We start from the raw sequence: 17586 nt of genomic DNA on the forward strand, positions 1-17586 counted from the left end.
ATTTCTTACTACCTCTCTTACTCCACCTAAAACCAAACTCACTTTGCTAATTATAATCAGCAGAATTTAGGTAGACAGCATGAGTTTTGAAGTCCTAGGTATCTACCTGGTTTTAAATAAATTAATTGGAAAACCTATGCATTGAAATACAATACTTGTAAAAAAGCTTGAATAATAAAATTCTTTAAGTGTTTCTTCATTTTCCCCAACTGTGAAACATTTTAAAAGTCATTCCAGTCATTTGTCTTACTGCTGTTTTCAGCACATTTCAGTACTCAAAGATGTGCTCCATGAAAGCTTGAGATAAAACTTCTGATTTCTAAAAACATATTACAGTAAGATCAGATTGACTGAACACTGCAAAACTGAAATTTAAAATCCCAGAACTACAACATTTGTAATTTACTTTTTGCTCAATCTAAGGCATTCAGCAGCCTGAAAACAACGTGCCACCACTGGCATTTACTGTCTTTTCAGTTAATGTACTCCCCAATGTCAAAACCTACTCCCTCAGAACACACTCCATACATCAGGTCCAATTTACTACTTTTAAACATACATGGATCGGCTTCAATATTATGTGACGGTGGGTGGGAGAAAAGTAGAAGTCAAGCGAGAGAGGCAGCAACTCCTACTGTTTCTGGCAAATAAACCCCTTAAGAAAAACTTCTCACAATACTTAGGGGTTTTGTTCTCTTAATGAATCAGTGAAGTCTGATTTTGTGGGATTTCAAGGTGTTGTGTTTTTTTGTTTGTTTGGGGGTTTTTGTGTGTGTTTTTTTTTTTAATGAAAAATCGCAACCCTTAATTTTGGAAATCAAAGTTATTTCAAATATACAGCTGAAGTATTTTCTGGTTCAAATTTCTCTCCCTTGAAGACAACAGAGGAAAAAGTACAGCTTGGCTTTTTTTTTAGTACAAGCAGGACAACCAACCATAAGAACTGTCATAAATGATGAAAGAGGTAAAGCCTACAGCAAGTACAACAGCAGAGTTTCCCTGTAGTTGCGATACACTACTTTTTCCACAAGAGAGATACTGCAATTTCAGAAGACAGGAATAAGTTTTTGCATGACAGTAGCAATTTCCTAAGTATGAAACCTGCTGGCACAGGAGGATGCGATATGAGTGAAGACAGTAAGTGACATTTGTCTTAATAATCATAAAACTATAATTAGTGTCAATGTCTTAAACTTCCCAGGTAGAACTGAAAAACAAGTTTCAGGAAGTGGTCTGCTTCCTTGCCAGAAGATTTATCCATGTAAGTCTAAAGTAATTTTCTCAAGGAAAAGTAGCAAAGATTCAAGAGCAAATCACTAGGAAAAGAAATCCTGCTCATCTGCCACAGTCACATGTTGCCACATAAGTTAAAAGAAAGGCCTTCATTTTTCTACAAATACCTTTTGTTTCCCTAATCTAGCTACAATTTCTAAGGGCAGAGTTTGGCTCATTACAAAATAGTTATTAAAAATTAGTTGGGCTCAGATGTACATGAAGTAGAAGAAACTGGGGCATTTAAGTACTTATTTTAATCAAGGAGTGCAGAATGCAGAGTCATTAAAAGGTTCTCTACTGAATATTTCCTGTATGACAATACCAAAAATCATCCCTAGTGTACACTTCATTTTCCAAGTCAATTGTAACACAGTGAGGAAATTGCCTAAAGGGAAGATGACAGCAAGTATGTAAGAGGAATTATAAGGTTAGGAACACATTGCCAGTAGGGTCAATCTCAAGGACAAAGCCAACAAGCTAGTGTAATGCAGTGCATATGCCGGCATCATTAATGAATAACTAGTAGATGTACTGCTGACAGAGCTGGCAATTCTTTGATACAGTGGAAGATCAAGGTCGGCCAGTTCTACTTGCAAAACAACTCTTAAAGACTGAAGTAATAGAACAGATGGGTATTTGTGCAGCAACAAGTTCAGAGTCATGCACTTGGAGGTTAAATGATCTGGCAGTCCATCAGTGCAAAATATGAGGGGAAAATAATGTCTGCTTCCTATGGTTCTTATACATCAATATAATAGTGCAGTCATTAGACAAGTCTTTCCAAAGGCAGTAGCAGTTTTTGTTACCCAACAAGAGTTTCTTCTGAAACAGCATTCAATCAGAATTTGCAAACTTGTTACATTTTAATTCATCTGCCTTAAATGCACACAGAGAAGGACTGGTAAGGTACATTGCTCATTATCTCAAAATCTAGGAAAGCTGGGGTTTGCACAGTTCAGCAGAACATAAGGGCTGTATATCAGCTAATTGTATAGACAGTGGGTATTGGGGAAAAGAGCAATATTGATGCAACAAGAGCAAGATTTAAGGAGCTACAAATACAGTTGGCAATACTTATATCCAGTGAGGGAGCAATACAGGCCCCTGAAACAGTTTTTCAGTCAGAATGGAAGAGGTAGAAACACAGGTAGCTTGACTGATAAGACTAAATATTTTAAATAATTACAGTACACTTGTCCAATAGTCTGACTCATGTAGTATAGTGGATTAGATTTCACCAGAAGCTGAAGTGATTTCTGACTGATTATGCTGGGGTTTTTCCATAAATATCCTGTGTAACACAGGTCAATTTCTTTCCATGCTTCTCATTTTGACTACGTATCATCACTGTTACCAGGCATGAAGTTGATCTCGCCACAGAACTAAAGTTGGCCATTACCACTCTGGGGACAGGGCAACATCACATTTTATGCTGCCCTTGAGCTGTCCTTTCCACTGTCCTCATGAAGGACATCATTTGATATTTAACCACCCTGTATTTCATCGGTTATGTTATTGCCACTGTTTCTATTTACTGATCAGAATACCCTACTTCACAGCCTCACTGAAGACACTCTCCTCCAGGACATTTATGACTATACTGAACAGATCAGACTCCTGGACAGCTCTACTTAGTACCTTCCTCCCTTGCAGAAGGCAGGGAGAACTTACTCCTACTGTCCACTTTTCGTATTTCAATTCATTATTTATACATTTAAGGATTCTTCATCTAACTCCATAACTATTTAGTTTCTTAAAATTTTTGTGAAGTTATCATTTGAATGTGCACATCTAAATAATGAGATCTTATTTTTTTAAATGCTGCCTTTAGACTGAGTACTCCATCCTCTTGGTGTATTAAAGTTATTAGGAAGAGATTACATGTGATTGATACCAGAAAACAGTTGATACTTTTCAGACAAAATAGCTTTAAACATCTGTGCTTAAGCAGTGCATGGCAATAGTCTTTCTCTAGTGCTTAGAAACAAAACAAATTTAATATTTTGTTGTCTTTTCTCCTAGCACTTCAAGAAAAGCCACCATTACTTTCATGCTATTTTCTAATGCCAACTTCGTTTGTGTAGCTTTAAATCAGAGAGGACACCTAGGCTTGTTTAAAAAAAAGCATAAGTGGTATTTTGAGATGCAATTCTTCTTACATCAGAAACTAAGAACAAGAAGTTAACATTTCCTCTGTATATGCCGTAGAGATTTTGTTACTAATTGCTTCAGAAAAACACACATAGTATTCACTTGTACAATACCGGACAACCTGTGAGGAAAAATATGCATTTTGTGAAAGCTTGGTTAAAGCTTCTGAGCAGAGTATTATTCTGTATAACTGCTCATTTTGTGAGGGTTGGTTATGCTGTCATACAGCTCTTTGCAGATTAAGTTAAATCTTTGGCTTCTCCTCAGTACCAGAACAATGTTGTTTTCAATTTCTTAAACCTTCTAGCAAGAAATACGCTTATACTGTCACTCCGCAGTTCACCAAGGTCAACTGCTCCATTTTGTCAGTCAACTTTTTCCAGAAAGATGGGTAAAAACCATCTCTCTGCATCTTACTGCTCAAGGCAGAACAGAAAAAGGTACAATGGAGTGAGCCAGAGGAAGGAAAACAGAAGCAGCAGTGCAAAAAGGAACTTTTCCCCTCTTTCCCTTACTCTCCCTGCTGCTCATTTCTGGTTTCTGTTGCAGTCTCCCCTTCCCTTTTTCACCACCCCCTTGAGTCTCTAGTTTAAGTCCTGGGTGTCAACAGCAAGTCCTAGAAACTAGATATAAGACTTGAGACAAGGAAAAATCTATGCCACAGCTGGGTAGTTTTTTTGCTGAAATGACAAGACTTAAAAAAAAAATTAAGTTGAAGCTCCTTCCCCATTCCATTTCACCTTTTTGTATACTCTATACTAAATACGACCTTAAAAAATAACTCCAAACTACTGACTGCCTCGCTTTCTCATAGTTATGACCAAGCTTCACTCAGCCCTTGTCTGGAGCTCCTTTCACTGTCAGGCTGCTAGCTATTTTACTTAGTTTCATCCACATGCGTTTGTCACTGAATTAAGTGATGTACCTGAAGGATTGAGAAAATTACAATGTCAAGGCCACTGACTTAACAAGCAAGTTGCTGCCATTTATTTATTTAAATTCAGCTGCATCTTGTGAGTGATTTGTACAAGTATCAAACTGGAAGTGGTGCTCCCTAGATCCTTCCTCACCCGATTTTAAACCAAGCCCAGCAGAACACCCATGCTGTGAATGAGGCAGAAGTGGCACCAAAGCTGGATGCTGTCCCTGACAGTGCTGATCTCACCCAGGTATTACTCATCAATTCAATCAAAACACCTCACCCCACACATTCACTTTCAGGTGCTATAAACAAGGGTTGTTATTATTACATTGGCTTTAAAAAATTTGAACAAACACAAATTAGCAGTTTATTCCTCAGAATAAGCTTGGATTCAGAGATGATATGCATATGTAAAAGCAGAACTGTTAGTATCAAGTACAACTCCTGCCAGACTACAGAAGTTTAAGAGCATTGCCCAAAAATGTTTTCATGAATGAAAAAAAAAAAAAAAGACCATAAAGACAAAACATTACTCTCCTTTTCAAGACATTTACCAGATAAGAGGCAGTCTTGTTCAGAGCGTAACTGAACTATTAATAGGTAACTTGAAACATGAAAGCTAAGTTAAAGGATGTGAGAGTCCACTCCAGAGTCAAACAGCAGCTTTAATGGCAATCAGCTGCAACACTATCAATTGTAGACCACAAAGCTTTGACACTGCCACTAAAAATGAAGTGTATGTCTATCAATCTAACAGTCTTCAGTAAGTCTCACTGCAATCTTTGGCTTTATCAGTCTGTACCCCAGCAGTAACTACTTTTGTCCCCCAAGAGAAAAACAAATTAGCCCAGTAAGTGCTTATGTTGCTAAGTTTATTGTGCTTATATAAGATTTCCCTGCTAAATGTGTCCCTTTCCCCAAGCCATTAAAATATTACTTAATTTTGCCAAAAAATAAATCAGTAGATTGCCTCCAAAATGTGATTGTGCTAATCTGTAGGAAGGAAAACCTACAGTCAGAGCATTGAGCCAGATGGTAGGAGGATACATTTCTGAAAATATTAAGCTTAATTAATGCCTAATAGGTAAAAGCTGGCACAGAAGCAAAACTACATAAGTCCCTTTTGGGAAGGCATCATGATACTGAAGACATTAGATTTTGCCAATCCAAAATAAGTACGTTTTGGGTTTGTATTTTGAAGTAGAAGACAATGTGACCTGACCATCCAAACATCTTTTGGATGTGTTCAAGGTGGAAAAATTAAGTCCTATAGGCCCATAGTGTTTCTCTCTCAAAGAAGTCTCAACAGAGTTCAACCCAGAGAATTGACTTGCTCAAAACTCTGATTATTACTGAGCAGATCCTGTCAGGGCCAACAGCATTTGTCACCACTTTTAGTAGAAACAGCTGTGGCAAGCTACTTTGTTTCTCAGAAACTCTGTGCAGCACTTAGGCTGAGTAAGAAGAACTGCACTCGTGTCCTCTCATGAAATCAGTCCACCATATATAAACTCAGTGGGTTGTGTGCCTTCAGCTCCTGAACAGCCACGCAAAGCTTCAGAAGGGCACTACAGAAACACAGCTCAGAGAACCTAGCACAAGGAGCAGAAGAAACTCGGCAACTCTTTAGCTGCTCTGTTCTTTTGCTCCTTTGGTGAGAAGAATGCTTCAGAGAGGCCTCCTTTGCTCTATGCTTCTCCTTCCCCAACCACACCTGCCCTGAGATGCAGGAGAAGCTGTTTGAGCATCACTGAAGGCAGCAGCTGCAAGAAGCAAGGCGACTGAAAGCAGAAAAGACTAACTGAATAGGACACATGCAAATAGGAATGGGTGGGCCTTGCTGCAAGAGTGACACTGACACCGATTTGGAAGAGCTGATCTCATGCAGACAGCAAAAGATCACAAATTTCAAACCAAGTACATCTTCTTATGAGATTAATTTTAAAATGTTACTAGAATTGCCATTTATAGACATTACACACACACACCCCCCAACTAGTCATGGCTTTTAGGCTATTTGGAATTACTTTTTTAACATCTCTAAATAAAGACTTGGAAAAGTAGCATTACTGAAGAGATATTGTGGAGTCTTGAAAATGTTGGTCCTTATGGATGTGTGCTGCCCTAGACACTGGCCTATATGTCCAAGATATGAATTTTTCCAGAGGACTGCCAAAGTTTGTTTGACCCCAAGGCTCAAAAAACTGTAATACAGAAATTGTGATTACAATTCAGACACAGAAAAAAATCTGGAAACTCTGAGATCTATCATATTACCAAGGAGTACTTGAAAAGAATAAACCTGAGTTTCTTTCCCAGACATTTTATATCCTGGTAAAATAGGAACAGAAAGAGTTCAGAGTTGTACATGGAACTGTGAATTCTAAGAGCACCCTTTTTAAATATTCATTTTTTAAAAGAAGATCCCTGAGAGCTTCTAGTGTAAATCTTCATAAAATGTTCTGAAGAAAAAACAATGTTCAAGCAGCCTACTTTCTTTTATGCACAAACAGACTTCTTAACAATGTACCTTACTCATTACTGCAGGTTTTGGTTTAGGGTTTCTTTTCCTGACTCTGGAACATCCTACTTCCAAAAACTTAAGCTGCCTTGGAAAATGTCCCAAGCCTCCACTGAGTCAGCCCAAAACAAAAACTAGTCTGAATGTGAAATTATTCAGTTCCGAGATTGGTCAACTTTCTCTGTCAGTTCTGAATAAAGGCACGGTTGAAGCTAGAAAGCACTTAACTGGAACCCACTTTCAACTCATTAAGTTGCAATAACCCAGTTTTCATGCTCCCTAGCTCTACAGTTTATGCCAGTTTTAAGTTTCCAGTAGCCATAAATAACTTTTGCATCTCTTGTGTGAGGCTAAAGAACTTCCTAAATCTAAAATTGAGTTTAAAGAAGCCAGTTAGGTTGACATGTTAAGTACACAAAGAAGTAACATACACACTACAGCAATTACTTTCTCACTAGATTCCAGAAAATCTGTGTTGCTTTAATATTTGTAAAATGTTCAGACTGAAGAAAACTGATCTGATACCCTGTATTGTTGTTACAAAATCAAAGTGTTTTAGAATTTTATTTAAAAAAGCAATGAACAAGCAAACAAAAATCCCCAACAAACCACAAAAAGCCCCTCTCTCAGCACAGAGACTTGAAGTGATTGTCAAATTACACACTCCAATCCCCTGCACAAAGGCAGACAATAAAATTCAGTGTGAATCCTACAAAAGTATCATAGAAGAAAAATACCAGAATAAACTGGAGTAACTGATAAGTCTAATTTTAAGTTATAGTTTTAGATACCTTGGCAGTTAAGATACAATAGATGTCCATACCACGCCTTAGATATTTACACTTTTACAAGTCCAGATTGTACAGATCTTCAATTGCTAGTTTACCTGTGTACAAATCAATTAAGGTACACATGAACCCTGCTGGAAAAGGAATTTTCCTCAAGTTGTGCTGAAAATGTACATCAGTACATGTCAAAACTATAAACTTAAGATTATTTTCCTGAAAAGTGAACTATACTAATGATCACAACTATTGTGCCTACCTTCTATTCACTAGACAGGACTAACACAAGCTTCAATAAATAAGCATTTAAGGGAAAACTAGAATAATGCATGTAGAGATTCAGCAGTTTTTAATTTTTTTTTGGTTTAGATTATTCTTTCCATCCTTGTAACAGTTTATTATACACTTCTCACTGGTAAATGTATAAGCTGAATTAATCAGAAGACCAAAGACTATGACCACCTCTAATACAGTTTCCTTAACCACTGCAGGCAGAAACAACAAGATGTAGTTTAAGGTTCAAGACTATTCTCAATAGTGAAATTTTGGTTCTTTAAACTAACTCAAACCTTACTAAAAACTCAGATACAATCAGGTTTAAAATATTGTTAGAAAAACCTACTGAAAAGTTAGATTGTTCTTTGTAAAAATCCTGTCCTCTTGAAAACACTGAGCCTCTCTTTCTGCAAGTAACTAGATTTTCATCCTCTGTATCCCATTTTTAAAGGTTTGAAAAGTCATTTTTTTAAGCCTAAGAAAACTCACTAAATCCAACTCAGACTTAGTTCTGTAGAAAGTATATGGAAGTCAGAGTCACTAGTTACAGGTCTGTGCACTTCACTACAGTGCAAATTTTAACATCACATGTGCAATTTAAATTATTAGACTAATCCATTATGAACAATAGATGTACTTACTCCATAATATTTTGGAAGCCTGTAATACTTTTTCTCCCTGGTGATAAAAGCCTAGACTAACTAATACAGTTTAAATCCTTATCTCCATTTTTTTTTCTGCTCCTAAAACAAATGACATTAGCAATACTAGCAGTTAAGAGGTTAGTTCCAGATTTTCTGTGCAAACAGAAAGCAGCAACAGCACCTTTCACATGCATATGACTACACATATATGGGATTTTGCCTATTATATTGTCTTCAACTCAGTCACAGTGCTGAACTCTTGGCAGGCATACATTTTACTCCCATCACCAAAGCTCCCTATATATTAGCTACTTACAGAGAAAATGGGCAGGGTGAACCCCACTGTGTAGAGGACAGTGGATGTGATGGTACTGTCATGGAACGGATACTTGATGGTGTCATCATTACAGAAAAAGCCTCTCTGATACGGTTTTATTTTGGCCAAGTTTAGAACACCAAGGGGTAAGCCAGCTGTTGGGGGAAGGAAAACAAAACAAAAACAAGAAACACATGTGGTTAAATTTAAAAAAAAAAAAAATCAAATCTTTCTTAAACATGCATGGAGGAATCTACCAAACATGCAAATCTCCGATTTCCTAAGAATCATGCAATGCACACACTTACCAAATCATGCTTATATAAATGTATCTCTTTTAAAAGTCTACTTCTTAAGGACTCTGATGTTGCCCACCAGATACTGAGCTTAAGAAATGTTAAGAGTTCAAATCCCTTTCCTCAGTCAGGTGAGTTGCCGCATACTGAATCAAGATTACGCTTAAGAAAGCATTTGCCTCTCACATGACTGAATGGTTACCAAGGGCAGGCTGCTTTCCATGCCCCTGCTTTCACCACCCCACGACACTGGCTTCTACGTATATAGTTACAAAAAATGTAATTGACATATAATCTGGTCATTGTTTACACAGAGAAAAAAAAAAGATACATATAAATTTTGTCTGAGTTGGGGAGTTAAAGATTTCATGCAAGTAGTTTCCATGCAGGCAAGGAGAACAGAACTGCAGAGACATCACCAGGAAATACAGACACTCTGAACGGACTGCATTTCAAGATCATGAGATGCATACCTTAAGAGTTGCATTTATACAGCTTTTGTACACTTTGGAAGATTTCTACAGAAAAATAACTAAGTTATCAACGCTGAAACTGGGACTCTAGTACAATGATAGCTCTCTGAACTTAGGATGTGCGACATACCATCCATTCCTTCTCTTACAAGTTCACTTCCACTATACTGACAGTTATGCCAAAGAAGCCATCAAGACCTGACAGTTACATTCAGGTCTATAACATTTATGACAAGAAGAATCAACTAGGAAATGGACATTTGCTGAAGCAATGACCTCACCCAAGTCTGTTTTCTCATTCCCCCCTTTCCTTTGGTCCCCTGAGAAAGTAATAGATGAGCAGCCGATAAATTAGGCAATGGTGTAAGAATTGCAAAATCCCCAAACAAAACCAACCAAACAAAAAAAACCCCACCACTGTTTGAAACAAGGTTTAAAAGGGCAAGATATGTATTTTCTCCAACATCCATGAAATATGCAAATTTGCATATAGACTCTATATGTAAATTAAATGGTAAACTCAAGGACTGAAAGAGAAAAGACTACTCATTATATAAACAAGCTGCCGTACTGAGAACTAAAAACATTTCAAAGAAGTTCATGAGATAAGAGATTGCTTTGATTTCTGTTGACAGTTGTTAAGACGACTATTAGGTAAGGCACTTAAAGACTTAAAACTTAAAGTTTTAAATAGGCTTACTCCTCTATACTCTAATAGAAGAAAGGACATAAAGAGTGAGACAATAGGAACTGAGTGATAAATCCTGGCATCTTCCTTGGGCTGACAGGTCACAGTAAAGTGCATACTGACACGGTATGTGCTTGATAACGCCCTAACTCCTACTTTAACAAGATTGCTAAGGCCACACAAGACAGTTTGGCAGGAATTTAAAGCCTCCTATGGGGCAGAGAGGAATTTTGTCCATAAAACATCTGAAACCGTAAGGACTGTCCACACTTAGCCTTGACAATGGGGGCTGCTGATGCAGCAAAGAACATGAGCAGATGCTTACAATCCCACAAAGCAAAACAGAACAGAAAAATGCAAGTGACCCTATGCTTGTTCAACTCTAAGCACAAAGTTTTTCATTAAGTACTAAGTTGAATCTTCAAAACAACTGCATCTCATAGATCTCTCTCCTTCCTCTGCTTCAATGATTTGAGAAAAGAGCTAGAGCTTGACAGAATGCAGATGGCACATGCAGCCGAAACAGAATCTCAGCCCTTCAAATACGAAGGGTGGCCACAATGAAGAAGTCAGAAAGTTCACTTGGATCAAAGGCCATTTAGACAACGGGACATCTGTAAATGCATGGGCCCTCATGGGATGCATCCATGAGTTCTGAGAGAGCTGGCAGATGTTATTGCTGGGCCACTCTCCATTATCTTTGAGAGGTTATAGGGAACAGGAGAGGTGCCTGAGGACTGGAGGAGGGCTAATGTCACTCCAGTCTTCAAAAAGGGCAAGAAGGAAGTCCCAGGGAATGACAGGCCAGTTATTCTCACCTCCGTCCCTGGTGAGGGGCTGGACAAATTGTACTGGATGTCATCACAAAAAGATGTGAAGACAGAGAAAGTCACTGGGAGAGAGGTCAGCATGGATTCACCATTCCCCCTGGGGTGCGTAAGGAAGAGTGTGGCCAGCAGGTCAAAACAGGTCATCCTTCCCCTCTATTCTGCCCTGGTGAGGCCACATCTGGAATACTGCCTCCAGTTCTGGGCTCCCCAGTTGCAGAGACTGGGAACTACTGGAAAGAGTCCACCAGAGGGCAACAAAGATGACTGGGGGATTGAAGCATCTAAGCATCTCCCTTATGAGGAAAAGCTAAGAGAGCTGGGACTGTTTCACCTAGAGAAGAGAGGGGCTGAGGGGAGACCTTTTCAAATGTCTGTAAGTATCTAAAGGGCAGGTGGAAGGAGGATGGAGCCAGAGTCTTCAATAGATCTCAGTGACAGGACGACAGGCAATGGGCCCAAGCTGGAACTCAGGAAGTTCCATTTAAATATGAGAAAAAACTTATTTATTATGATGGTGACAGAGCACTGGAACAGGCATCCCAGAGAGCTTGTGGAGTCCCCTTCTCTGGAGACATTCAAAACCCTCCTGGATGCAGTCCTGAGTGATGTACTCTAGGCAATCCTTCCTTAATGGGGGAGTCCAACTAGATGATCTCTAGAGGTCCCTTCCAACTCTGATGATTCTGCAATTCTGTGACATTGCTGCATGTCACATGTCTGGAGCCAATTTTCAGCTTACTCAAGGCCATGGCAAGATTTCACTAACATAAGTCAGAGCCCGTGTTTCCTGTCTTTATCTCTACTATTGCACATCCAGTGTCAGGATGATGAGTGTCAAAGCCATTACCTATTGCATACAATCCTATCTTCTCTAACAAGTCACCAGATTTTCACATCAGGAAGTATCACATCCCCATGGTTAATTCAAGCAGCAGCTTCTGTTTTGCAGAAGTTGACTATTTTACAGACACAAATACCTCTATTTTCCAAGAAAAGCTTCTACATTTCAACACCAACAACTTTTCTATTTAGTTCAATTACATTTTCATCCTCCCAGCTCAACATGTTTTAGCCCATATTGCTCAGTTTTTACAGTAAGTTTTGAGGTGTTTTGCTTTGGTTTTGTTTCTGGGTTTAACTTCACTAGGATGGGCTATTTCATTTTCACCAGCTGATGAAATATATCCTCTCAGTGCTCCAGATCAGAAACTAGAAGACACTCCAGAAATTCACTTCCAAAAATGACAGTTCTTAGTTGAAGAATTCAAATTTCTTGCCACCAAAGTACAAATGTTTACAGTTGTGAGGCATGCATTTTTTTCAATAAAGATTTATTTAGGAACCAGAAGAGTTATTACATGAGTGTACCCCCCAAAAAAAGTACCTTAAGCTTAACAAGCAGTGTTTTACACCTACCAGCAAAACAATTTATTTGAATATGAAGGGGGTTTTTTCATGTATAACTGCAGCAGGAGATAATTACTCAATCTGTAACCTAGTTATGACATGAGCTTGAGGGCTTTTTTTTAATTAGGGAGAATTCCTGACAGTAAGAGTTATGCTCTTAATTTTCATTAAACAAAGAGGAAAGGATTTAAAGATTTAAGTTTTCTCTTCTTCCCATTAAATTTCTCTTTTTGTGACCTTTTATATACAAACTAGTTTGTAAGAAGTTTTACATAACAAGCAGTTAGCAAAACTTTCCTGTACATTAAATAATTTCTTCATACATCTTTGTTTTTCTTCATCTGTTTCATTGAAAGAAAAGGATGCTTTTTTGTTAAATCAGACTGATTCTACTACATTATGCAGTACTTTAGAAGTAGTTTAAAATTTGTATAATCTAGAGTTGGAAGGAAGAAATGTGTTTACTTTCACTCATGAGATTATCAGAAGGAAGAACCTGAATTACACATCCTACACTAATTGCTCATTTCCATTTTTTACATTACTGTTATAATTCCTACTGCAATCTAAACGAGGTACTGCTTTCCAGCAGTGGAGTAGAAGACTTTGTGAAATGGTGCTTAGATCAACGCTCGATGCTAACCTACCCCAAAAAAGTAGTGGCATTTTTACTACAGCTCATCTTACAGGGAGAGAAGGCAACACTTAGTACATGTAAGTGAATGGGCCTGAAGTTGTCATTGTAAGAGAAAAAAAACACCACTAATGTAGGAAACAGGCCAGTATGGCCATCACAGATGCCAAGCACCTCCATGACCTTTAAGCAGGCTGACTTCACACTGAACTTCTGAGGAATGCGTGTATGTTCAGTTTCATTAGTTTCTACAAACTGGAGGAAAGGGTCAGCAAGATCACTTGAAAGATTACAAGGTGAAAAGGCAATCTTTTAGATCAACTCTCACGCCTTGCCCTCTTCACCATGTACCTCCTCTTCCTTTTTTACCTAGCCTCTACCAGCAGTAACCCCTGACTTTTTGGTTTAAGTCAGTTTTAGTACAGTTTCCATTGAAAACCTACAGATAATTCACAGTAGCATCAACAGCCTTCAGGGAACTCATTTAATCACATCTGGCTGGACAATGTTATAACACAAAAGCCTGCAAGGAAGGAAAGGAAGTCCAAGCTGGGAGACTAGAGAGGAAGTCACTGTGAGCACTGTGAGAATGGTTCTCCACCCACAGAAAGTTAATGCCAACAAAAAACAACACCAGAGGGAGGTGAAGTCTTCCTTTGGCAAAAGGAAGAGGAAAAAAAAAATTATATATATATAAAACAGATAAAGTTTAAATGAAAATAATTTTATATTTTAAACAACTTTTAAAACCAAAAAAGTAACTTACGTTCCATAGTTTATCCAACAAATTGAAGAGCTGGATACCAAACTATGATCTTTTTACAATGTGTGAAACACTGCACTGTTATTCTGATTTCTCTAATTTTTATCACACCTGCAATTTTCTAGTTAGGTGCTTAAGTTTAGAGGCATAAGGTGTTGGATTCTGATACTCACATGTCCGTTTGGCTGTGCCAGCAGGCTGCACAGGTTATTTTTCTCTAAACATAATAAAAACAGCATTATAGCTGAATTCACCTCTTTTACAGCCAGCAGTCACCATAGAACAGAGAAGTTCACCAGGAGGCAGCTTCAGGGTCTGAAAATACTGTCTGTGATCTACTACTTAAATAAATATTTTCCTAATGAAGACCACGGACACAGTCTTAGATAGCACTTAAGACTATTTAAGTTTTAAATCTGAAAGCAAAGATGACTATTCAAGCTTTTACCCATTTCAGTTATACTGCAACACCTAGCTCAGAACTAAATGTGGTGCTTAAAAAATCTGGCTTTGCTTCCAAGAGCAACCCAAGAGAACCTAGACTATCCTTCTCCCACCTCTGGCCACCTACTGCTATCCCCTTCCTTGCCACAACACTAGCTTTTCACACCAGCCCAACCAAAAAAAAGAGAAAAGCCCATGCCCACACAACACAGGTTCTTCAGGAGCACTTGCTCATCTGGCTGAGTGTGTGACTCAGAGCTGGTGTAAAGAACAGAATAGGAACTTGAAACCAATGCTGTGGAAGAAGCAAAAACAAAGACAGACTGGACAGAGGCTCAGATCAGCTTAAACACTTTGTGAAATTGCTTCCCACTCAGTGGTGCTTTGTCCTCCACAGTTCTTACTAGTTCAAAGGAAGGCACTGTATTTTTTTTAAAACATCCTTAATTAACACAATTGGCCTCCTTATCTGTGGAAGGGACTGAATCTTCACTTGAGGCTCTCTGCCACCCTAAAAACTTGTGCTGAATTGGTGTTTCAAGTTCTCCAAGACACAAAAGACTCCTACATCTTATCCTCAGTCAGAAAGTTCTTCTCATTTAAACAGTATGTAGAAACTGGGAGAAAGGCAGTTACCCTTAAGGGAAACTGTGGCTAATGAGAATATTTTAGCTTGATTATTAACCAGTTTTCTTCTTCATGTTGTACTGAATTCACAAGTGCCAATTAAGAGAAACTGTACTAGACTAACAGAAGAATTTTTACATTTCTCTACACTTATCCTGAAAAAATAGATAAACACATTGTGCACTTGATGTGCTGACAGAAATTCAGCTTCAGCTTTTGTAAAGAAATCCAGAGTTTACAGTTAAGTTGAGGGGTGTCAAATGGGAATTCTGGCTGTATCTCCATAAAACACAGCAAATAACAGCCTTAAAACAGATCAGTTTACGCAGCTAAAGTCTGCTTATTTATAAAAAAGTACTTTCCATAGCTTACATTCTTATTAGAGAGATGATGCTGTTAAATAACCACAGACAGAAGAATACCATCATTCTGAGCTGAATCTATACAGCTAGTAAGTACTAATGGTTTAAAGCAGAATTTCACTCTTGCGCATTTATTTTTGCTTTTATTTTTGTCCAGGTTAGCCACATTTGCTTTGCTGCTCATTTTGCAGTGTACGGTCTGGAGTAAAGGAAGTATGCAAGAGATTTAAAGAAACTGACAAGTCAACCTCATGCTGCTAGGGAGACTTTGGGAGCATCTGTAAGAGACTGTTCTTTGCAGAAAAGCAGGTATGCAGAAAGTTTTTTTCCATGAGCAGTCAAAAGAAGACTCAACACCTCTTAGGAGGTTCTGGGAATTCAGAAAGCTACTAAAAGAAATAAGACATTAAGAAAATAAGAATGTGTTTAGATTTCTGACAGCTAGGGGTGGAGGATGTACAAGAGAAAAATCAATATGCTATTTTCATTCAGTAGCTGAGATTAGTGGGTAGCCCACAACTCACCTCTTAGCCACTTTAAAAATATTTTATCTTACTTTACTACCCCAAGGAATGCAAAATATTTCTAATACCAGCACACCGATTGTTCTAATAAAGCCAGAAGCTGTGTTAGACTTCAGTAAACAGGATATATGTATTTTAAAAGTGAACTAACATTCTAATCTCTGCTACTATTCTACTTGCAAATACACACTAACATTTCTATTTGGCTAGCAGCAAAGCAGCTCAGCAACCTGGACTGGCAACATTTTCACTAAAGGACTCTGTCGCCATACCTTACAGTTTTGGCTGAGCCGAGGCAAGGATGATGGAGACAGGAAGGGAAGGAAACCTTCAGGCAGAAAGGTTTCCTCTGAGCTGGACCAGCCTCAGCATGGAAGAGTGCAATTTCTAGTTCAGTCATTTACCAACAGTGAACTACATCATATTCTAGTTTCTCCACATTCAGCACCTTAGTACTTCATGGGAGCACTACTTCAGTTATCTGCATTACCAATCCATTTTAACAAGTCTCAACACTTGTTTAAAAACTTCACACAGGTAAGTGTGTTCTCCTTTGTATGTACATTTCCATCAAAAAGTGGACTTTTAGAAGCACCAAGTACCTGTTAGTCTAAGAACTGTGCAGTTGTCCCTCCTGTGAACATTTACAGAAGTACAAATACAAAATAAAAAATGCAGAGAGACAATACAGTAACATATCCTAACCTTCTCCATTTCTGAAATGGAGAAACATGCAGCTCAAGCCAGTTGCAGGTCACAAGCAAAGGCTGAGTCTTGGGCTTTGTTCTGTTCAGGGGGCAGAGAAGGTTGAAGTTAAACCAGCACATGGATGACCACCTGGAACTCATTAGCAGTCCACTCTAGGGCAGAGGCCAATTGCCCTGATGACTGACAGACCTGACAGATTTAAGACTGTGAGACTAACAGCTAAAAGACACTAGATGTGGGGTAAGGATGGAAAAGAAGTTAGAAGCTCCATGTGTTGCCAAGCTGGGGTGGAGAAGAATCCACCCAGCTGCAGCCAGAGCAAACAAGAGTGACTTCACCCACTATAACCCTTCCTGTTTAGGGGAAATTAAATATTTAATCACTGCTTGCACTGTGTGCTCAGTATTATGTTCACTGTTAAAGGCTTTGACTATATTGTTAAGAGAATTTAAAAGCCCACAGACACAAAGGCATGTACATGCTCACAAAGATCAAGATTTTCCAACAATCTACCGAAAGCACTGCACTTAAGACAGGAAAAAACAACACACCAGAAGAAGCTGAACAGTTAAGGTCTGCTGTTGGCACAGCTTTTTAACTGCAAGTGACACCTCCTCTGAATGTCATTTAAGACCAGTGCTCTTTTAAACTCCAGAAGTTATAACTGTTTTTCCATTTTAATCTGTTTTGTGGGAGTACACAGCAAGAAGCTTTCAGAGTATTTAATATATAGCTACACACCCTAACCTGAAATACCATTCAGCGTCTAGAAATGTAATAGGCAAAGAGTTATAAGGAGTGTAAATACTCTTTTTCCAATGAGTCTTACAAGTGTAACAACACTTTATTTGAACAGTCTTTGACAAAGCCTTAAAGTAGCAGTGCTACAGAGGGACTCAGAATTTCCATAAGATTGTCTATCTTGTCCTCCACCGGAATG

The 17586-nt window shown here is 38.4% G+C and overlaps 1 protein-coding gene across 3 annotated transcripts in view; it reads right to left on the reverse strand.

The window, feature by feature from the left end:
• Positions 1-17586, reverse strand: part of PLPP1 (phospholipid phosphatase 1) — a 60525-nt gene that overhangs the window by 35242 nt on the left and 7697 nt on the right. For 2 of the 3 annotated variants that reach the window (XM_051642297.1, XM_051642296.1), the window contains exon 2: positions 8891-9045. The exons of the other annotated variant lie outside the window; for it this stretch is intronic. In XM_051642297.1, coding sequence (XP_051498257.1) covers positions 8891-9045 — 155 coding nt within the window. The remainder of the gene's footprint in view (positions 1-8890; positions 9046-17586) is intronic. 3 annotated transcript variants of the gene reach the window in all.

Source organism: Apus apus, chromosome Z (assembly GCF_020740795.1).
Source record: "Apus apus isolate bApuApu2 chromosome Z, bApuApu2.pri.cur, whole genome shotgun sequence".
In the NCBI taxonomy this organism is placed as follows: domain Eukaryota; kingdom Metazoa; phylum Chordata; class Aves; order Apodiformes; family Apodidae; genus Apus; species Apus apus.